Source organism: Aquila chrysaetos, chromosome Z, assembly GCF_900496995.4.
Source record: "Aquila chrysaetos chrysaetos chromosome Z, bAquChr1.4, whole genome shotgun sequence".
NCBI lineage: Eukaryota > Metazoa > Chordata > Aves > Accipitriformes > Accipitridae > Aquila > Aquila chrysaetos.
The window spans coordinates 33,499,106-33,522,658 of NC_044030.1; the positions used below are offsets into that span (position 1 = coordinate 33,499,106).

Genomic DNA, 23,553 nt, shown 5'->3' on the forward strand with positions numbered 1-23,553 from the left:
GGGTGTGTGTGAGAGCGGGCCGGGGGCCGGGCGAGGCGCGGCGGTGCGGTGCGAGTGGCGGTCCCCGGGGGCCCCGAAGCTGAGCCCCCCGCTGCGGGTCCTCCGGGCGCCCGTGGGCCGCCGCGGCGCCCGGCTCGGGCCTGCGGGCTGCAGCCGGCGGGCTGGCGGCGCGGCCTAGGCCGGTGCCCCGTGTTGCTCTCCCGGCGCGCAGGGAGGAGCTGGGAAACCGGAGAAGATGAGCGACGCCGCGCTGCTTCCAGGAGGTGATCGGGAGCGCCCCGAAGACTGATGCAGAAAATCAATAAGAACGCGGTCCTGGCGCTCCTTTCTCTGACCAGCCTGGTTTTTCTCCTCTTCCAGTTGTACTATTACAAGTTCTACCTGTCCCAGAAGGTGAGAGCGCGCTGTCCCGCGCAGGCTTGCTTTTGTGGAATAACCCAGTGTAATGCCTGCTCTTTTCAGAGGCCTTCAGCAGCAGCGACGCCACCCCCAAGCTTCTCTCACACGGCTAGCAATTCCTATAGTATTGACACGAAGCTGTCAATGCTAGGATGACCAAGGAGGTTTCTGGTGGCCAGGGTGCAGTCAGATTTCAGTTGTCTTCCTGACATTCAAGCCATTACGTCAGACAGAGACATCCCATTAATTCTAAAATGGGATGCTGTTTGGTGTTCTCGGCTGCAGGTTTGAGCCACCGAGGCTTTTAATCTTCACAAGCCTTCCTTCTCTTGCTGTCTAGTGACTTACTGAAAGTGAAGCCAAACTAAGCGCTATCTTAGGGCTTTTCTGAAGAAACAAGCAAGGCAGCATTTTTTGGTCACAGTTTTTTCAACAGTAGTGTTTTTAAAAGAAAACCCAGCTTTTTCTGCAGTTGTCTTAGTGCTTTGTAATTCAGTGTTCTTAATTTTCTAGGTATTATAGACTAAATTCTGATTTTATACCACCTGTGGAATGTTTAGCTGAGTGTGATTTTCTATAACAGAAAAAGAGGTGAATGTTACTATAAATTAAATACTCTGGGTTTTTTCATAGTTTACAGTTGCAACGCAGATTCAACAAAGGAAGTCAATTTATTTTTGCAGAAGAACTGCATGGGCATCATGTTGCCTGAGTTTGTTTTCTTTTGGTGAAGACATTCTTAATAAATGCAGGCAGTCTTAGTGCTAGGTGGTACCACAACCTTTGACTTCTTTCTTGTAGTTTCTGATGGTAAACAACAAGGCCATGAATGAGAAGTTCTTCACACTTTTGAAAAGCTAAAAGCTGAGCCACTAACTGCCTTGGCTTTATCATATGAATACATACTCTCTTTCAAATTTAATTCTCTAGAATTACATATGGAAAGACTGAGGCATAGTCCTGCTGTCTTTCCCCCAGTGCTATTTGCCTAACAGTGTTTGTGTTTGTCATCTTCCTATTTTACATTTACTGACATATTGACTTAGAAACATGAGACCTGATCATGCAATCCTTGCATGTCTGGAAGTCCCCAAGGCTTGCATTGTCCTTCTAAACACACTAAGCCTGAGCAGTTGTTTATGATTTCACATTCGGTACTGTAGTTGGGTGACCAGAGGGATAACCACTGCCATGATTATGAAGTGCTAACTGGATAAATGCCTCAGAATGTCCTGTTAAGAAATCCTAAGCAGACATTCAACTGAAACTTACTTTTTTTTTTTTTTTTTTTCTTTCTCCCTCCCCCTCCCCTTCTTTGGTTTTGATAGAATGGAGCAGTTTTTTCCAAAGTCAGAGGAAGCCAGTCAGGCCAAGACAGCACTAGATGGGTATGTACAACGTCATTGGTTCATACAGTTCTTCTGCAAGTCTCAGAGAACTCACACGGAATTGCAAACTTAGGGTCCAGTAGTCTTTCCTCTTCACTGGGGATTTTCAAGTATTAAGGACTAAGAGATAGTTTTATCACTGAGCAAAGTTACGAAGTATTTGAAAACATCAGTTTAAAATGGAATTGAGAAACAGTTACAGCTTAGCAGCCTTTGCCTGTGCAGTCTTTAGTACTGTTGTTAATGCTTTAAGAAGCAAAACTTGTTCTTTCTGATACGGAAGTTTTGATCCAGGCTTTTGTGTTCTTTCAGACTGAGTATTGAAAAGATTGGTTTGTTTGACCATGCAGCTTGTTTGATGGTCAGTAGCATGGTAAAAGATTGGCTACAAGTCTTAGGTCACAGAATACCCCTTTGCTTGCTCCAGTTGTTTAACCTGCTGCCCAGTGTTTTGTGTTGCTTGCATATGCTGGGTCATAAAGCTCTTCACGAGCAGGAAAATGTTACATTTCAGCATTCACTGGTTTCTGTATTGCAGTGTTAAGGAGCAGTGTTAGGAGTGCCATTAGATACTTGAAATGGGATATTTTTGGTTGTGTCTTGCTTAAGGTTTGCAGGATTGAATGCAACCAAAACATCATGTTAGCCTCAGGGAACCAGAAGCTCAATTATGATATTTGTAGTTAGCATTTGTTTGGAAACACTTTTACAGAAGTCTTTTGTTAACGGATCTCCCAGAGGAAAAACAGCACAGATGGTTAAAGAGAATGATGCGCTGGGAGGTGGCTGCCTTTCGCTTTGGATGCAATATGATAATGTTGCTAGTTAGCAAAATAGCTGTTTAAATGCCTTGTTTCTGCTGAGCAAGAGAGGTATGAGGTGGTCTGTTAAGAGCTGTTCTTGGGAATAATCCAAACCAACTGCTCTGTGGACTGCTTGCTTGTGCCAGGAATGGCTCACTATTCTTGGAGGTGGCACCCTGTCACGATGTGGTTCAAATTAAACGGGAGATTGTTCATGCAGTAGCCCTTGGACCAGTCCGGGCAGGACAAGATGTTAAAAATGTGCTCTATACTGCAGCCAGGGAGAATGGCCCTACCTGGAACCTCTGGCAGAAAGCACCCGGGGAGACCCGAGGTCGACCCCTGGGGTTTTGGAGTCGAGGATATAGAGGATCCGAGGTTCGCTATACTCCAACTGAAAAAGAGATATTGGCAGCATATGAAGGAGTTCGAGCTGCCTCAGAAGTGGTTGGTACTGACCACGACACACCCCTTGGGACTACCTACTAGGTGTCAGGTGACATGGTCACAGTGGGCTTCCAGTCTGCCAGTCTGTGGACAGAGTTCTCATTAAGCTTTAACTTGATCTTATGAGATCATTAGTAGCAAAGCAGAATGCTCCACAGTCCTGTCAGGGACCTGTTGCACTCCAAGCTTTCTTCAGGGTCTCTGCATGATGAGTCCAAAATACTCTATTTGAATGCATTTCTCTTAGCTGCTTGACATCATTGCCATCTCTTTCTACCAATTATTTAAGTTTCAACTAAAAGCATCTGTTTCCCTGGAGAAGTGATGGAGGGGTGGAAAGTAGATATTTTTTACACAGATTTGCTTCCTGTTCATCGGTCTGATCTGCTAGTTTTAGTTAGAGAAATAATGCTAGCACATCACTTACCTTTCAGCTCCATATAGCTGAAATCACTAAGAGGGTGGCCTTGCTTCTGCCTGAACAGCACATGTAGTGCTGCTGCCTAAATTCTCTTTATTGATCCACATTCTGTCCCCACGTTTTTACATCTCTCTGAAGCCAAAGCCCCATGCCAGAACTGGAGGTTGGCCTGTGGAATCTGATTGAACAGACTCAGCAGCTGGACAGGAGGAAGGTTAGAGCTTCAGTTAGAAAGTCAGGGTCAGCTTGCTGGGCAGGTAGCTTGGGCAGCAGGCCATTGTTTTCCTTTATCACACCTCTTATAGAAACCTTGATATGTAACAGACATAAAGCCTGACAGTGCTGTTCTAAGCAAATATTTTTTTCTGATTAGAATGGTGCTTTAAGTCATTAAATTTAACTGTTACAGTTAAATACAGCAGCTACATTTTTGATAGCAGGATGGCAATGATTGCTGTAAATCTTCTGTGTGCTATGGACATTTAAATGTACTTGATTAAAATTCTCCACTGAGTCAAGTTAATAAATCCTCTCATCAGGCACAGGACCTTCTTGCTACAGCTATTAACCCCTTATACAGCATTGCCATGGTTGAGTGCCCTGCGTACACTAGTATCGAAAGAGTGGATAGCGCTCACTTCCTACCTTCTCACTGAATCACCCTTCATACACAGCCAGCATCATGCTGAGGTTTGGGGATACTGTGTGGGAGTGGGTCAAAAGCCTTGCTAAAGTCAAAGTGTGAACAGTGTCCTTTGCTCTTGCCTTGCCCACAGGCTTCTTCAAAGGCAGTCGGTGTGATTAGGTGCAGTTTGCCTTTGGCTGGCTTTCCCAGTCACATCCTTGTTCTTCATGTGCTTGGATGTGACTTTCCAGGGGCTTTTGCTCCAGAAACTTCCTGGGGACTGAGATGAAGGTGACCAGAGTTCCCCAGATCCTCCTTTTTGAAGATGGCATGAGATTTGCCTTTTTTCAGATGTGAGGAACAGCTCCTGACCACCATGGCCTTTCAAGATGTTGCAGAGCAGCCTCGGAATGACATCAGTCAGCTCCCTCAGCACCCACACGTGCATCACATCTCATCCTATAATCTCTGGTTTATTCAAGTGCTTTCCAAGTCAATATAGAGCTGGAAAGAATTTAGAGTTTAGCCTAGAGTCCATTCTCAAGAATAGCACTCTAGAATTAGAGTGCTTTAACTTTTAGAAAGTTCTAATTGAAGGTGAAAGGCTTTTACTCTAGTCCTAGAGACCTGGAAAGCCTGAGAGCAGCCTGTTCTTCTGAAAGAGAAACTTTCATTTCCACAATTGTTCATGGGAGTAAAGTGCACATTCAGAAAATATATTGGGAGATAAGATTTCCTTCTGTCAGTGGGTTGTTTTTTTTACCTTCTGTCAAAGGGTTTTAATGTATTAACATTTGCACGCTTAAAGGTGGTGTTTCTAACTTATAATTTTATCCTCTGTCAAACAGCATGTGGTTAGGAAGTTCCTAGGCTTACTATCCAGTCACAATATACCAGTGTATCTGATTGATCCTTTGATTCTGGGACTGGTTGATAAAGACTTTGAACAGATCAGAAGTTCTCCTGACAGCCCTAGTCCAGAATGCAGGTACTTTTGTGCTCCAAGAGACTTTACTACGTTTGCACTGCTGGACAAAACATGGAAACATGAAGTAAGTGCCTTTTCTTCAGTTCACATTTGTGTATTGTAATGCATTCAACAGTTCTATGATTTTGTGACATAATGCTTTTGTGTTTGTATTAAGGCCGCTGAATTCATTGCATGGAAATCTTGTAAAGGTGTTGGTAGAGGAAACGTTTTTTTAAAAGTAAAAGGTATCCAGGCACTAGCCTGGATATATCAAGAGTCATTTACAGATAACTAAAAGTTTTTAGAAGCTGTCTGCAATATTCATAAACACTTGTACTAAGAGGCCACTCCAAAAAGAAAAAAGAAAGTCGTCTGTTAGAACGGAGGAGGGAAAACCTTACACCCGTAATGTAGGTACAGCCATAATAAATCTCTAGTTTGGGGATCTATCAAGGAGGAAGTGCAGGTATTGATGTGACAAGGCTGCAAAGATTATCAGAGTCTGCTGGTTTACATTTCTTTCAGTACATCCTTGTACTTAACACCATTTTATTTTGTCACTTAGTGTATTGATATCTCTGCTTTTCTTTGATGTTCTGAGATTTTTAAATGGCTGTGTTAAAAAGTAGAGGTGTAGCATGTGATGAAGGACAAAATGGAATCCAAGATTATTTCATCAATTAAGTGTAATCTGGAAATATTTATTAGATTAATTTATACAGACTAAAGATACCAGTGACAAACAGCTTTTTTCTTCTTTTTTCCTCTCTCTCTTTTTTTTTCTTTTTTTTTCTTTTTTTTTAGAAAAAGCAGTGACATTAAAATGGTCTGTGACTATTCTACTGAAAAAGTCCCACTCAAGTGAAGAGTGGCAGCACTCTGAATCTGATCAGGGAGTTGTTTTACCCATAGCTATAAAGGAATTAAAAGAAACTGAGAGTAAGGTTGTGTGGCAGCACACTAATATAAATCCATCTTCCCATTCCTTTGTGGCTCATTGATAATATCTGTAGCATCCAGAGGAGAAACTGATATGCCTGTATAAAACAGTACAAGACAGGTAACTGAACAGGTCTTTGGATGTTGATTGGTTCTTTTCTTATCAGCCAGAATTTCATTCCCTTTTTCTATGGAAATATGAAAGCCTGTTAGCTAGTGCAACATTCAGTGTTTGGTGAGATTTAGACAAATATTTATGTACATCATAAAAGAAGATTTTGCAGTAATCATTTTTGTATTAGTGGTATCATTATTCAGGACTTATGAACTCCAAGTTCAGAACAAGTTTGAGGATGCAGAGAGGGCTGCTAGGGCAAGGAGCAAACCTAGTCCGAGCATGGCTTACAACATTTATTTGTTGTTTGATTGAATAGTTTGAGGGACAAAATTTGAGACAAGGAAACAGTGGTTGGAATTGCTTGTGGTTGCTGATCTTTAAGGTCTTAGAAGTTTTTGCGTACTTTGTGCTTAAGTCTGATTAGAAAATGAAAACTGGGAATAATGTCCGTTATAATAAGCATTTAGCATTCAATTTTGGTTTCTCTAATCTTTAGCTTCTCTCTCTCTCTCCTTCTGTCTCTCCCTCTCTCTCATTTTTAGGTGGGCCTTTTTAGAACTGCTGAGAAAATGGGGTTCCAATGGCTAAAGATTATAAACAAGGACCCCCGCTTGGATGGGATGGATGACCTGTCTGGGATTGAAATTCCCTTGCACTACATATTTAAACTGGCATCTCATGCCATTCACCTGGTGGTCTTCTATGAGAGGAGTGGTAACTATCTCTGGCATGGCCCCCTGAGACTCAAGCAACATATGGACAGAAAGTTTGTGCCTTTTCGGAAACTCCACTTTGGTCGCTACCCTGGAGCATATGAAAAGTGAGTTCAAAACAGAGGAGGGAAAAAGTGATAATGGCACTTCCAAAATAACTTCTTTCTCCTGTATATAAAATTACTCTTTTTCCTAAAGTCAGGTTGTAAAATTCAGCTTATGTATGGTTCAGGCCTCAAAGTGCAGGTAAATTAAGGTATGAAGGTAAATCCAATTCTGTTTACCTGAAAACAAGAGCTTCCCACCATTCATAAATCAAGAACTACATTTTAGAGGAAGTTGCTGTGTAGCCAGGTCGAAGCAGGCAGAAAGATGAGAGAAGTCAAAGAAGTCATGACTGAGGTTGGATCTTCTGCTAGAGTCAGTGGTTTACCATTATATATATTTAAAATTTTGAAATCTGTTGATAGCTATCTATGCTATCAACACAGGGGTAAACTATAAGTGGCAAGAGATTTAGCACTAGCTGATAGATACTTGGTGTTCCTTCTGTAACAATATGTATCCAAAAGTTGCATACAGGTATGGAACATTAAATGAAAAGGGGAAGCAACAGAAATCCATTCAGTAACAGTCCAAATAATCACTGTTAAAGAACATGAATAAAGAATGGTGACATTTGTACTACAAAGACATGTGCCAACCGTTGCATGTAACCCATGCTCTTAATGTGCTGAGAGGACTTCCTTCTTGCATAAATGTTTGAATTGATGGTGTTACTTATTGTCGTGGTTTAACCCCAGCCAGCAACTAAGCACCACGCAGCCGCTCACTCACTCCCCCCCCCACCCAGTGGGATGGGGGAGAAAATCGGGAAAAAGAAGCAAAACCCACGGGTTGAGATAAGAACAGTTTAATAGAACAGAAAAGAAGAAACGGATAATGATAATGATAACACTAATAAAATGACAACAGCAATAATGAAAGGATTGGAATGTACAAATGATGCGCAGTGCAATTGCTCACCACCCGCCGACCGGCACCCAGCTAGTCCCCCGAGCGGCGATTCCCCGCCCCCACTTCCCAGTTCCTATACTAGATGGGACGTCATATGGTATGGAATACCCTGTTGGCCAGTTTGGGTCAGGTGCCCTGGCTGTGTCCTGTGCCAACTTCTTGTGCCCCTCCAGCTTTCTCGCTGGCTGGGCATGAGAAGCTGAAAAATCCTTGACATTAGTCTAAACACTACTAGCAGCAACTGAAAACATCAGTGTTATCAACATTCTTCTCATACTGAACTCAAAACATAGCACCGTACCAGCTACTAGGAAGACAGTTAACTCTATCCCAGCTGAAACTAGGACACTTATCCATAGTTGTATGCTTAAACTTTGCATTACATTGGTAAAGTTACTGTAAATGTCTGCCTTTTTCTACAATGCTTTCAACAGCAGTATTTCAGGAAATACAGATCATGGCAAATCTTGCCACTATTTTCAAAACCAAGCACATACCACTAGCCTTTGAGAACAGTGTTCCTGTAGGGTATGTGTATATGCCATAAATCAGAGAAAAATAGCCAGACGTTTCATAGGTCAAAATAAATCTGTTTAACTTTTTCCTTAGAATTGACACCATTCTTTCTTCCATTTAAAACGTGGAATCCGTACTGGTTATATGCCTAAACATCTGAAGTCAACTGTGTAAGCTGTTAAATATCACATTTCCTTCATTGTGAGGGCTGAACATTTTTTAAATTTTAAATGCAAATAGCTGCAAAGTACAGGGTAAAATTTGGTTCTTAAGTGCATCCCATACTTAGACAACTAAATAAATAGTCTGAGTTTTCAAATGCACTGAACAGCAGCTCTGAACAAATCCAGTGCAAGTCATAAGTCAGTAAAGGAATCTGTGATCTGACAAACAAAGTGTGGGCTTATAGGCATAGAATTTCTTTTTAAATAAAATTTTGAAGTGTATGGGGAGTTTGTTGAAGCTGTTGTTGCTCTTTTATAATTGGTTTTGGGTGTATTTGGACAGAGGAATCACTGCCGGTAGTATGCATTAAGATTTTAACCTGAGCTAGAGGAAAAAGTGGCTTGTGGTTTGGAAAGGAATTGAATGGGGTAATGTTATCATCTTTCTTTCCCTGCAGGCCAGAACTTCTGCTTGTTTCCATTGATGACTTAAAAGTTCAAATTCCAAAAAACCCGTCCAGTTTTCTAGAGGAGATGTCACACTCTAGATTTCTTGAATGTAGGTACAGAGAAGCTCGGGCTTTCTTTCAGGTTAGTGGTAATCAGGTAGTGTCTCTGAGATGTAATGTATGTTTTCACTGATTGACCCAAACCTACAAACAGTTCACTGTTTTTTACCTAGATAGGACTGTTCACATACATAAAGCTAAATACAGCCTCTGAGATTCAATCCACAGAGTTTAGTAAGTGGTAATAAAACTAAAACTTTAACTGAAAATCTGGAGAAAATTGTCTGTCTTTTTTACTTCTGAGTGCATTTTTTTTCCATTTTCCAAAACTTTGAAAAGAAAAGGTCTCCATAGCACGCTCATATTTTTACTGTTAAATAGATTTCTTGTAAATAAGACTCAGATCTTGTGTATTTTTGTGTGATGAAAATTTTCCTTATGGCAATTCTCAACATTCAGAGTAGTATTTCATTTTATATTCTTTTGAACTGTGTGCTCCAGTTCCACATTCCTAGTTTGGTTTATTTGAAATGGTATATTCGTTTCAAAATTACTTATTTTGCTGCTTTTTGACCATGTAAGCTAATGTTTTCACCACTCTTTAGAGCATTATTTTTAGAATATTGCTATCTGATTTAGCAGATACTAGGAACCTTTCTGCTGCAATATGGGGAGTGTTTTGTCCTAACTTGAAAAGGACCGAGATATAAAGTGGTCATGAGTTACCACAGTTCAGACTGTGGAATCAGAATCAGATCACTGAATTTGAGCCATCTCTGATTTCATGGAAGGGCAAAAAAGAGGACACTAGAGGTTCCATTCTTCAGACATTTAAGGTCTTGGGGAAGGGACTTCTCAGGGAATGGAAGACCATCCTTGTTCAGTCTAGTAGGCCGTAGCTCTCCAGACGTGTAGCAGGAGGATTACTATACCCAAGGGTACCCGTGTATTGTCACTTCACCTGGAAAAGACAGAAATTGTCAGCATGCTCTAATTCAGCTCTAAAACCTCCAGGCAGTAATGGCCACAGGCAGAGAAAATGTGCCTCAGAAGGTATATTGAACTTTGCTGGGGCTTTAATATTGAAATAAGCAGCTGGCATCTGTCTTGAAAAGTACTTGTTTCGACTGTTTGTTGCCAAGAGCCCTTAATGAAATCAGTCGTGAAGCTGAGTGGTACGTTACTCCTGTGTATGATTTGGTAATGTTTGCCCAGACTGCCGTGTTGTTTTCGGCTTTGCATTAACAGAAGATCTTGCCACAGTTGTAGCTGGAAGATGGGCATGCGATTTTCTGTTCACGTTGTTTCCACTCTGTGGCAGAAGTTGCCAACATCCAGTTGTAACACTCGGTGGCGCCAGATAAACTGATGTGCTGGAAGTAACTCTGATTCTGTCCCTGCTTTCCCCCTGGACTCTGGGTATTGACTTCAGTGTGTGCAGAACCAGGGTTCGTCTGTGTTGTTGCCAAGTGCCGAGAATCAGTGTCTAATACATACATTCTTACTCTGTTTTACTGAGACTTTACATTCTGCTAGTTTGGAAAAACTGAAGATTTATGTTTCAGAGTTTATAAATTTTAACTTGTCTTTCTAGTGCATGTTCTCAAACTGGGCTGTGTATGTGAAAAGAGATACTGCCCAGATATTAGTTAAGTAAAGTTTTAAGGGTCATTTTTTCTTAGGACACTTGAAAAATGAAGGCACATATTTGCTCTCTGACATTAGCTTGCTTACTTTTCCTTTGCCTTCCAGCTGTATCCTGATGATGCCTCTCTTGATGCAGTGGAGTTCAGAAAAAAAGCAAAATCCTTGCTCCATCTGGCTGCTCTGACACTGAATAACTTAGGAGTAAAGTTCTGGCTGAGCAGTGGAACATGCCTTGGTAAAACATTTGTGTTATGTTGCATTTTTAAACTAATACGAAGTTTTAAACGTTCATCCTCTATTGCTTGTGATGTCAGCTGAGGTTAAATGTACCGGGTTGGAAGGTAATATGTGGCATTAGCTGTACTGAAATAGGCCTTTTTGCTCCTGACAAAATGCTTTTTGTTTAGAAACCCGAGCCTTGGAGATGCTGAACAAGTTTCCAGTGAAGCATTCAATGTTGTTAGCAATTATCTGTGTTGTGTTGATCACTGCTTAGAAAATAATCAGCAGTTCCCTAAATTCTGTGACTTGGAATTTACTGAAATGCTCGTTGGAACACAGTGATGGGCATGTATTTCTGCTGTTCATGTAGAATCTCAGCTGATTTCTCTTCCCATGCAATTTGGTGCTTATCACTGACTTTTCAAATATAGTTAACAGTTCCTTATTTATTTTAAAACACATGTTTTAATAAAATGTCAGCCTATTAGAGTAGGTACTGCAAGTTTTCAATTCTGTTGAAGGTGGAAGTAGTATCTTATCACTGGTGAAGATTCTTTTATTATTGAAATAGGTTTTGAAAACTCATGTGTGTGCACACTTGACTTGTATTTGTTTAGTCCTAGGGAATATAATTTTCTGAATGAACAATTACTAAAAGCTGCTTTAATGAAACAGACAAAAGGATGTCCCACTTCTTGTCTCACTGTTTTGCAGTGGTGATTGAAAGATGATGAATGTCTCAGATACTATTTAAAATAATAGTTTCAAATTAAAAGCACAGCTGTAGCCCTGTAACTGTTCATTGCTGATTAGATTTGGGGTCAGGTAAAGAATATTTTTTCTTTAAAGACATTTAGATTAGAAAACTGAAGATGTTTTGTCTTTGAAAGAGTTACTGTTTTCTCTCATTCTTGGCTTTCTGGAGGAAAGAGCTGGCTATAAGTGTAGTAATATTTGTTTTCCTCAATGTGGTTCATTTCATAATAGAGAAAGGCAGAAGTCTTTTTCATGGCCTCGTTCAAAGATCTCTGCCTGGTGACCTTATGGGAGTTCATATTTATGTTGCTTTTGTTCTGCTGATATGTTACTCTTGTTCCTGAATTAACTAGTCCGTTTTTCCTTTTTTTTTTTTCCCCTCAGGCTGGTATAGACAGTGCAATGTCATTCCTCACAGCAAAGATGTGGATTTGGGAGTCTTTATAAGGGACTACAAAGCAGATATCATTCCAGCCTTTCAGAAAGCAGGATTACCACTGAAGCACAAATTTGGCAAGGTACATAGATAATGAACAATTTGTTTAATGTGTCTTTCTGTAGGTTCGTAAGTTTAAGTACAGATGCAGATCACTTACGTAGAAGTGGGTATCTGAAGTCTCCTCGGCAGACATTTACTCATTAGGGTTTTACCTAAACGTATAATCTTGTTGATTTTTGTGTGTTCTTTTGCGTTTTACCTAAACATAATCTTGTTGATTTTTGTGTGTTCTTTTGGACAGTGTGTGAGAAAATACCCTTCTTAATAGCTTCAGCCCTGTTTGGGGAGTCTGAATTCCACCTCAGAAGTTTTTAATAAGTTTTAAAGGGGTGTAATCTGTGTCAGTGGTGCTAGGGAAACTTAAGAATCAAGGTAGAATTTAGTCTTTGAGATTGGATGGGTCTCATCATGTCGGAGGATTGGTGATAGCTCTGAGATTATCTGTAGCCTTGTATGTAACACTGGCAGAAGGGGGAGGCTGGCTTGAGGTGACCGCTGGGCTTGTTCATTATTAGCTTATGTGGATCTTTATTTAGCTTTGGTTCAGAGTGTCGGCTGCAGAATGGTAGAGAAAAACAAAATTACAGGAATATGAAGGTTCAGCCACAGTTAAAGTGATACATTCTTACCGGTGCTAGTGAGTGTTTTATCACAAAGAACGTGTATTAAATGAAGACACCTAGTCATGTATTTATTCACTGAGATTATTTTGCTTGTGGCAGAGGACAAGGAGATGGTGCTGAAGCTTTTGGGGCTAAAGGGAGGAAAGAGAAGGTAGTCCCACTGAGGTGTGGAAAATTTCCAATGGTCTCAAGGCATCCAAAAAAAAACCAAACCCAGAAATTGCACAGTTAGTGTATTTCCTTCAGTTAAGATAGGAGTCACTCTGCGTACCTGACCAAAATAAATTTGTTTTCTGAAACCTGCTGACATAAGTAGCTTTGTATTTTTACAGTGTGTATTTTTGTCTTGCAGGTAGAAGACAGCTTGGAACTCTCTTTCCAGGGAGAAGATGATGTGAAACTTGATATTTTCTTCTTCTATGAAGAGGATGACCACATATGGAATGGAGGAACTCAGGCCAAATCGGGCAAGAAATTTAAGTACGAAATATATTTGTACCTCTAGTAGGAAAGAAATTAAACAAGTTAGTGTTTAGTATTGGCATTTTGTGTGTTGTTGCCTGGCAGTCTGTGCTCTTTGTGGCAGCTATCAGAGGAGAATCAGTGGAGATTTTGCACTTTGAGACCAGAGAAGTAGAAAGAGAACCATACTATGCCTTACTAGAGAGGTGCTGGGCTTGTCAAATGTCAATTCTCTCGTGAAGTTGAAAGCAATGCTGGCATGTCATATATCAAGCAGATCTTATCTGGACTGTGACAAGCTGTGAGTTAAATAAACGGCTAAGGTGAGAAGAAATCTCTAAAACTGTTTGTTGCACAACAGGCGGACTGGTGGGCGCTCGTCTGAGAGCAAAGGCTGCAGCTCTGGCTGGGGGGTCTGCACCATCCATCCCAGTGGTGGCCAGTGCCTCCACCCAGACGGACCTGCTGAAGGGAGAGGCTGGAGTGCAGACCGCAGACAGCAGGCAGTGCCTAGACCTTTCTCCTGGGGCAGGGACAGGCAGCAGACCTGCCTGCAAAAGGTGTGCCCAGGTGGAGGACCTCCTGCAGCAGGTGGCTGAGCTGCAGGAGGCAGTGAGAAGGCTGCGTAATGTCATAGGAGGCTGAGAATGGGTTAGGTAGCGGGTTCCAAGCGCAGTCTGCAGTGGACCCACTGCCCACGGCCAAACAGGCAAAAACTCCCCCACCGGCACACACAGAAGGGAGGGGAACCAATAATGCAGAAGAATGGAAGCTTGCAACAGCAAGGACCTGCAGGAGGAAGAGACTTCCCCCGAAGCCTGAGGTGCCCTTGCAGAACCGCTTCACCACTCTGCAGACTAAAGAGGGAAGACCTGTCATATCAGGAGAGACGCTGCAGCTAAGTAAGGCAGCCTGATCCGCTCCCCGTATAACAACCAGTGCAACCATGAAGAGGTAACAAGTGATAGTAGTAGGTGACTCTCTTCTGAGAGGTACAGAGGCACCATTTGCCTGCCTGACACACTCTCTAGAGAGGTGCACTGGTTACCTGGGGCTTGTATCGGGGTTGTCATCGAGAAACTACCAAGCCTCATACAGTCCACCGACTATTATCTGCAGTCTGAGGAATATGAAGAAGGATTACAGAGCCCTGGGAGCAGCAGTATGGGACTCTCGAGCACAGGTAGTTTTTTCAACAATCCTCCTGGTCAAACGGAAGGGGTTTGAAAGGGCCAGCTGAATCTGGTGGATCAACAAATGGTTTTGGGGCTGGTGCCACAGCCAGGGGTTGAGCTACTTAGACCATGGGACTCACTTCAAGAAACCTAGTCTACTGGGGGCTGATGGGGTGCATCTGTCAGAGAAGGGGAAGAGCATCTTTGGTCATAGGCTTGCCAAGCTGGTGAAGACAGCTTTAAAATAAGTTGCTGGGGGAGGGGAAGGAACCTCAATCCATCCCACTTCCATCTGTTTGTTGCCAGTGCCAACAATAGATGCCCAGAGCCTGGAGAGGGATCACAGGTCAGCAGGAGAGCAGCTGGAGAGCAGCACAAAGGAATTCCAGCCACTCCAGCCAGTAAGTTAGCTTCATCGGGGGCCCAACTTAAATGTCTCTATCCAATAATGCACATAGCATGGGCAATAAACAGTAGGAGTTAGAGACTTGCACACACCTGCAGGCCTATGATCTCACTGGCATCATGGAGACATGGTAGAATGGCTCCTATGGCTGGAGTGTTGGAATGGAAGGATACAGGCTCTTCAGGAAGGGCAGGCATGGGAGATGAGGAGGGGGTGTCACCCTTTACGTCGATGACCAGCATGGAGCTCTGTCTGGGGATGGATGAGGAGCTGACCCGATACCCGTTGGAGGAACACAGGAGGGCATAAGCAATCCAGGAGGTTGATGATAACTTCCTTCTCCAAGTGATACAGGAGCCAACAAGGAGAGGTGCTGTGCTGGACCTTGTTCTCACCAACAAGGAGGGGCTGGTGGGGAATGCGAAGCTCAAGGGCAGCACCATGAAATGGTGGAGTTCAAGATCCTTAGGACAGCGAGGAGGGTGCACAGCAAGCTCACTACCCTGGCCTTCAGGAGAGCAGAGTTTGGCCTCTTCAGGGATGTGCTTGGTAGAGTACCATGGGATAAAGCCCTGGAGGGAAGAGGGGCCCAAGGAAGCTGGTTAATATTCAAGGATCACCACCTCCAAGCTCAGGAACAATGCATCCCAGCAAAGAGGAAGTCAGGCAAAAATGCCAGGAGGCCTGTATGGATGAACAAGGAGCTCCTGGACAAACTCAGACACAAAAAGGATGTCGAGTACTGTGTTCAGTTTTGGGCCCCTCACTACAGGAAGGACATGGAGTTGCTGGAATGTGTCCAGAGAAGGGCAACCAAGTTGGTGAGGGGCCTGGAGCACAAGTCTTATGAGGAGCGGCTGAGGGAGCTGGGGCTGTTTAGTCTGGAGAAAAGGAGGCTGAGGGGAGACCTTATCGCTCTCTACAACTACCTGAAGGGGGGTTGTAGTGAGGTGGGTGCTGGTCTCTTCTGTCAGGTGGCTGGAGATAGGATGATGATTCTATGATTAAATCTACCCTTTTTCACTTTAAAGCCATTACCCCTTTTCCTATCACTACATACCATTGTAAAAAGTCCCTCTCCAGCTTTCTCGTAGGGCCCCTTTAGGTATTGGAAGGCTGCTATAAGGTCTCCCTGGAGCCTTCTCTTCTCCAGGCTGAACAACCCCAACTTTCAGCCTCTCTTCACAGGACAGGTGCTCCAGCTCTCTGATCATCTTCATGGCCCTCTTCTGGACCTGCTTCAACAGGTCCATGTCTTTCTTAAGTTGGGGGCCCCAGAGCTGAACACAGTACTCCAGGTGGGGTCTCACCAGAGCAGAGTAGAGGGGGAGATTCACCTCCCTCAACCTGCTGGTCACACTTCTTTTGATGCAGCCCAGGATACGGTTGGCTTTCTGGGCTGTGAGTGCAAATTGCCAGGTCAAGTTGAGCTTCTTGTCAACCAACACCCTCAAGTCCCTCTCCTCAGGGCTGGTTTCTATCCACTCATTGCCCAGCCTGTATTTGTGCTTGGGATTGTCCTGAGCCATGTGCAGGACTTGCACTTGGCTGTGTTGAACTTCACGAGGTTTGCACGGGACTACCTCTCAAGCTTGTCAAGTTCCTCTGGATAGCATCCCTTCCCTCCAGCGTGTCGACCACAGCACACAGCTTGGTGTCATCAGCAAATTTGCCAAGGGTGCACTTGATCCCACTGTCCATGTTGCCGACAAAGATGTTAAACAGCGCTGGTCCCAATACTGACCCCTGAGGCATGCCAATCATCACTGGTCTCCACTTGGACATCGAGCTGTTGACCACAACTCTCTGAGTGTGACCATCCAGCCAATTCCTTATCCACCAACTGGTCTACCCATCAAATCCATGTCTCTCCAATTTAGAGGAAAGGATGTCATGCAGGACAGTGTCAAATGCTTTGCACAAGTCCAGGTAGAATCATAGAATCATAGAATCATTTAGGTTGGAAAAGACCTTCAAGATCATCGAGTCCAACCGTCAGCCATGCCCACTAAACCATGTTCTGCAGTACCTTGTCTACGTATTTTTGAATACCTCCAGGGATGGTCACTCAACCACTTCCCTGGGCAGCCTATTCCAATGTCTGACAACCCTCTCAGTAAAGAAATTTTTCCTAATATCTAACCTAAATCTCCCTTGCCGCAACTTGAGGCCATTTCCCCTCATCCTATCACTAGTTACTTGACAGAAGAGACCAGCACCTGCCTCACTACAACCTCCTTTCAGGTAGTTGTAGAGAGCGATAAGATCTCCCCTCAGCCCCCTTTTCTCCAGGCTAAACAGCCCCAGTTCTCTCAGCTGCTCCTCATAAGACTTGTGCTCCAGGCCCCTCACCAACTTGGTTGCCCTTCTCTGGACATGCTGGAGCACCTCAATGTATTTTAGATGAGCTATAAGGAAGAAATTCTTTACTATGAGGGTGATGAGACACTGGAACAGGTTGCCCATCCCTGTACACCCCATACCTGGAAGTTTTCAAGGCCAGGTTGGATGGGGCTTTGAGCATCCTGGTCTAGTGGAAGGTGTCCCTGCCCATGGTAGGGGGCCTGGAACTAGAAGATATTTAAGGTCCCTTCCAATCCAAACCATTCTATGAACTAATTTTGCATTAAAAAATTAGTTTTTAGGCATCTATCTTGATGACAGAGCATTATGGCAGAAAGCCTCAACTGTCCTTGCGAAGTAAACCCCATAGTTTTTGATTTTGTGGTAATGATTTGGAATACTTCATTGACTAATGTTGTGACAGCAACACAGATGACTACTTCAGACCTTGTTGTTCATGTTCTGAAAATGGGATTTTAAATAGGATCCTGCATTTCTTGCTTCATACTTTTCAGTATTAAATCAGCAAATAAGTACAACAGCTTCCTAATCTACTCAGCAAACTGAATACAGGTTTTGATAATTAGATTAATTTCTTTCCATCACCCACCTTAGCTCAAAAGAGACAGTTGCAGACTAGTGGAAAACCTTACTGACTTCTATAGGATTTCATTATCTTTCATATTTTGCCTGAACTGAACTACTTGCTTATATTTAGCTAATGGGAACTTAGTGAACACTTTCATCAAGATGGTGATAATGTCCGAGTCCTTGTCTTAGTTATCTTTGTTCTGAAATGATAAAGATTGGAGAAGGTATTTTGATGATGGGAGTCAAAAGGCACACTTACAAATAGACTAAAGGAAGAGCTCTTGGAATATTCCCACAGAAAATGTGGTATGTTGCAGAGTATTTTTCTTAGAATACAGCAAAAATTTCATAGTTTTCCAGAGCGGGCCTAATGTCTGTTTTTTCCATACAAGATTTTGGAGGATTTTGTGTGATGCATTCTGAGGAGGAAGCTGACAAATAAATTCCTTTCCTTTTCTTTGTGCTTCTGTTGTGTCTAAATTGCAGTAGCTGTTTCCATGTCAGTGGAGTTGATGTGGTCTTTTAAAATTCCATTGTAGCATCAGACCTTGGGTACTTGAGAGCTGTCTTTCCCACTTTGATATGACTGGTCCAATGCATGAGAATAGAAGGTAGATGTCAACCTGTGCTATGCTCCAGCTCTTGCATCCTAGGATATTACAGCTCTTTTGGAACTGCATCTTTCATAAACACTATCCTTTTCTTGTAGCCTCGTACTTACTTTTGGTGGTAATTATTTTCAGAGTTTACCAGCATGGCTTTCTAGTTCAATGAGAAATAATTTGCGTAGACATAGTAGCATAAGGAAGCCTCTAATTCTGAACTGGTGTTTCTTAGGCATAGTTTACTGTACTTAATCCATACAGAAAAGGACCAAGAAAACTGCTTGTTTACCATTATAAAGGCCCCGAGCCCTGACGCAACGTGGCTGTTCAGAATGGTTAGCCAAATAATTCCAGATATGTATTATTCCAAATACCTTCTCAGAAAGAGAAAAAAGATCACAGCTTTTTAGCTGTGAGATATGATGATTTAGCATGCTTGATCTGAATGCTTGCAACGCCAGAATGACCCTCAATTTTGCTTAGTCTTCAGCCCTTTCAAAATTTTGGGGGAAGGTAAATTGAGGAGGTTAGTCTAAAGAGAAGTGATTGTTTGATCATACTGAATCCTAAACCCACTTAAACAAATTTAAATGAATCTCAACAGCTGTTTATGTGGTATCAAAAGAGATACTGGTTGCTACTAGATCATCACAATTAAGTGTGGGAATTCTATTCCAAGATATTTTATGTTTTTAAAAATGAAGGGTAAAAGACATTTTTTTCAGTAAGCTAAATATTTGCATAGGTATACTTTCTATACTTCTTGCCAAATAAAAATATGAAGAGAGAAAGTATTTCTCATTTAGTCTCTGAAATATTTTTCATTAGTAATTTTTAGTCTCTGTTTACTCGGAGAGCTGGTTTTTAAACCTTACAAGTCTGGCTGTATGATTTGTATTTTCATGTACACAAATACTTCTTCAACATTGCAGACATAAGCAAGCATGTACATCCTCCATGTCTTGTCTTGGAGTTACAGCAAATGAGACCTCCTATCTGTTTACAAAATTAGTGCTAGCCAGTTGCATTCTTCAGCAGAGAATAAGTATTTAAAAAAACTGAATCTGGGAATCAAATCTATACTGTATGCTTTAATCCTTAAAATGAGTTAATTCTGTAGGTTCTTAACATAGAGGACTTTGTGTAAGTATAAAATCTTTTCAGTACTTCTATGTCAAAAGATTCATGAGAATGAAGTTGGAAGAAAAAACGGTGAGCAGTGTATATGTACAAGAGTACATAGCCTTATCCCAGCCACTTGGAATGAGCAAACAATGAGCAAGGATTCCAGAAGTGTGAAGCACCACTGAAAGCTACATTTTTCATCAGTGAATGTAAACATTTGATTTTAATAATAGTTAAATAATTATTTTGGTGAAGTTTCCAACTGACTTTTTAATTTGCAGATTAGTTTATTTAAATTACCTGTTTGTTCTCCTTAGAATTATTATTCAGAGTTCACTCTCTGGAGGATGTATTGTTTCAGTGGTTTGCTGATAGCTTTTGCATATGCACGCCCACTGCAATTCTGATAGGTGAATGATTTCCTGGGTTAATAACAGCTACATAGCTATTTGATCATTATAGATCCACTAATAAGGTTTGTTTATCTTGTTTTCCCCTTGGTAGCTGACTTTTTTTGCTTTTTGGTTTAGTGTAGAGCTAATCAGTAGTCTCTAGATATATATATACAAAAGTGCTTGATCACATTTTTCTCTCCCTCCATTTAAAGCATAAAAGCAAGTTTGTTTTATTTTCTGATACTGTTTGTGCAGTGCTTAGAAATAAAATTAAGTTTATGCCTAAGTTTATGTGGGGTTTCTAATTCATGCAAATGCACAAATCTTTTAACTTTCTTTTTCAAAAGGTCTAAGTGCTTATGGTTTCATTTTAACCTGTGAAAAGGAATTTTAAGATCACTTTTTTTCTGTGGAAGACTTCACAGCTTCAGAAGTGGAGGTGATCCTCTGCAGGAATAGTACACAGGCTTTGGTATTTACTTGTTTAACTCATTGACTCTGTCACTGTGCTTTTATAGGATGTCATTCTGATCAAACTGTGAAATTTACCTGTGAACTTCCACTGGTATAAGTGTACTTATAGGTAGGGCTTATGTTGGCCCTTCTACAAAAAATGATAGGTACAGAACAAGGTCCATTTGGTAGAATAAATTATTTTTAAAATTTGAGTGGGATGAGAAGGTTTCAGAAAGTACAGGGTGGCAGCTGTATCTTAATTCTTTGCAGCTGCTCCAAGTCTGGCACCGTGTTTAAACATGGGTACTGAAAGGGAATTGCATGCTTTGTTTAGTAAGATTGAAGAAAGGTAAAAACTTGTTTTTAAAAAAAGGCCTGACTCATAATAAAATATTTAATGCTGCTTTTATCAAAATCTTTGCTACCAAATAACATGTATCATCCTCTTGACACCCTTCTAGATGAGTTGACTGTTCAATCCAGTTTGTAAGTGGAAAAGTAAGGACAGAGACTAAGTGATTTCCTACAGGTCGCAGAATGATATGGGAATAAGCAGCAGAAGAATTAGAAATGCTCCTTCCTAAGAACATGTGGCAAATATTAACCAGTTACTGTTGATAATAACACCCCTGTCCAGTATGTAAATAATATTTTATAGATAGGAAGTTATGAAATAAGAAAAAAAATATTATAAATGTAACATGGCCACTTGCTGCAGTTGATTGCTTTCTCCATGAACTTATTTAGAGATGTATTTCAGTCTTCTGCCAGTGACCATGTTCTTTTGTTATGACACAGGTATCTCTTTCCAAAGTTTACTCTGTGTTGGACTGAATTTGTAGAACTCAAGGTACATGTGCCCTGTGAAACCCTTCAGTATGTTGAAGCCAACTATGGCCCAGACTGGAAGGTTCCTGTGAAGACATGGGACTGGAAGAGCTCACCATCCAATGTGCAGTACAATGGTGTCTGGCCTGTCGATGAATGGGATGATGTCATTCAAATCTACTGACCACCTGACTGCTAGTAGAGCATGCCTGCTATCCTTGAAACTCTCGGTTTGTAATTTCCAATTCCCAAAGGCATCAAGATCCATTCCTCTTGTAACTTCTCAACTGTTTCCTAAGGAGACATTTATGGTTTTTTGCTTAACAGGTTTTTTTTTCACCTTCATCATGCATTTTCCAGGTAGTTAAAGGAAATTATTAAAGGCAACTGAAGAGAAGGGAAGCTGAAAGAAAAGCTGTGCAAAGGGAATAGAGAAGAAACGTTGCAGTAAACTTGTGGGCAGTTGACTATTTAAATGTAAACAGTGGCCAGGTGGCTTAGACTTCCCTGGGATCATCAAAACCTTGGGACTGTTCTTTTCTCAAACTTAAGAGAGGGATAGGATGAAAAAATCCCAGAGAAGTTCCTCTTTTTTCAGGGGAGATCCTGTGAATATTCAACTTTTAAACACCGGAGTTATGAGTACCTCAAATGTGCTTGGTTTGAGACTGATCTATCCCTATGATATGCAGCAGGTTGGTCTTGGGATTGGAATGTTTCTGTTACACAGAACCTGTGTGACCCACCTGCTTTACATGTAGGAGGTATTGAGTAACGGTGTAATAATGAATGGAAGGAGAAACTATCCACATGGGACATCTTTCAATAACAGTTGGGTTTTTTTGTGAACTAGCCACTGCATGCAATTATGGCAGGGAATGTTACCTGCTTTTTTTTCTTTTTTAAAAACATGATGGTGTATACTACAGGGATGTCTTTCCCATGAAAAAAATAAATATCCTGGTTTTGATGTCCCAATTAGTGTGATCTCCATGTAAAGTTTTGACTAGATTTTAGAAAATTATAGTTGTCCCTGCTTTCTTACAAGTAGATAGAAGAAGGTATTGATAGTTTTCTGTTTAACATGGATGCAGAGAACAGAGATCTCAGAGAATCGCAGCTCTTTTCTCTAAGTATAAGCAGGAGTGTGTACAAATACCCACTGTTCTATCAAATTTGCAGTAGCGTAATTGCAAGTGAAGTGTTAGTGTAACATTAGGCTTTGGATGGGAAGAAAGTGGAAGCCTGACAACTCTCTCCTCCTGCTTCTGCTTGTGCTTTTGGTCAATGAAGTAAGCTTTCTTCTTCAGTATTTTGGAGAGGGATAATAGCTTTCATGTAAGCATGTGTGTCCAAGTTTGTTCCAGTCCTGCTGTGCAGGGAAGACAAGGGCACTAATGCTGCTAGTGAGTTTACGACTGTAATATATGGTACAGACCCAGGAGTACTTGTGAACCAGTGTCAAGGTGCTGAATGGAGCTCATGTTTGCTTGCAACAAACCTGTATCTATTCTTTCCTTGCTAAAGCAGAAAGGCTATCTATGGGTTGCAGCTTTTCCATCTTTCACCGGGTAGAGGTAGGTTGAGTCTGCGGTTTTTGTTCTGTTTATCTGCAGTTTTTGGCTGTGTATTCAAGTGTGTACAGTTCTGGAGAGATGAAATAATTACTGCCATGCAGCGGTTTTACTACTGTATCATTCCAGGTGCACTCTGGGGCTTCCCTGCTGTTTTCATCCTGGAGCTCGCTGCCTGTTTTTTCCTGCCAGTCCTCTTGGTTCCAGCAGTCTCCTGCCCCTGAAGCACTGGAGTAAATTATTCAGCTTCTGGCAACAACTTGTCATGCTGGCTCTTCAATTGGTATGGTAACTTTGTTAGCTTTGCCTAATTAAGAAGAGAGAGATGCAAAATCCTGCTAATGCCATTTACTTGTAAAGTAAACATTACATCGTAAGGGATAATTTCTCAGGTAGAATTTTTTGTATTTGTTCTTAAAATGAAAAAAGCCAATGTCCTTATGGTTTTCATGTTCAAAACTCTGTTGTTGTGAACTTCTTTGTTTAGTAATGTACAATAAGCCTGTAAGTTTTTCAGATGTGATAGGTGTTTAAGGGTGAAGGAAAAGATACTATCAGAAAATTATAATCCTGTCAAATTTTTTACTTCGTAGATGGAAAGAATAATGGAAAAAAATGCATGTCCATGAAAGGGAGAATGTCTTAAATAGTTGATTATACCTGTAAGTTATTCTTCAGGTTAAAATATTTTCTCTTCAGAATATACAAGTGTATATTTAACACTGATTAAAAGAATGAGAGTCTCATTTGCAATTCAAGATGTTGTTTCATCCTTTGTTTTGTCATTTTGGGCAGCATTTAACACACTTCATTGCAG

The 23,553-nt window shown here is 41.5% G+C and overlaps 1 protein-coding gene across 6 annotated transcripts; it reads left to right on the plus strand.

Moving 5' to 3' along the window:
- The first annotated feature begins 13 nt into the window (after positions 1-13).
- FKTN (fukutin) lies at positions 14-23,494 on the plus strand. 6 transcript variants are annotated; one of them, XM_030004671.1, is made up of 10 exons: positions 14-393; positions 1,728-1,787; positions 4,932-5,135; positions 6,653-6,930; positions 8,979-9,111; positions 10,782-10,911; positions 12,039-12,172; positions 13,129-13,256; positions 21,133-21,392; positions 22,866-22,978. In XM_030004671.1, exons 1-9 carry the CDS (start codon positions 289-291, stop codon positions 21,344-21,346), a joined length of 1,386 nt encoding a protein of 461 aa, XP_029860531.1. In that variant the 5' UTR covers positions 14-288; the 3' UTR covers positions 21,347-21,392; positions 22,866-22,978. The 6 variants fall into 6 exon arrangements, with proteins under 6 accessions (XP_029860531.1, XP_029860530.1, XP_029860532.1 ...); XM_030004670.1 differs by having other exon boundaries at positions 21,133-23,494; XM_030004672.1 differs by lacking the exon at positions 21,133-21,392 and having other exon boundaries at positions 22,866-23,494.
- The last annotated feature ends 59 nt before the right edge of the window (positions 23,495-23,553 follow it).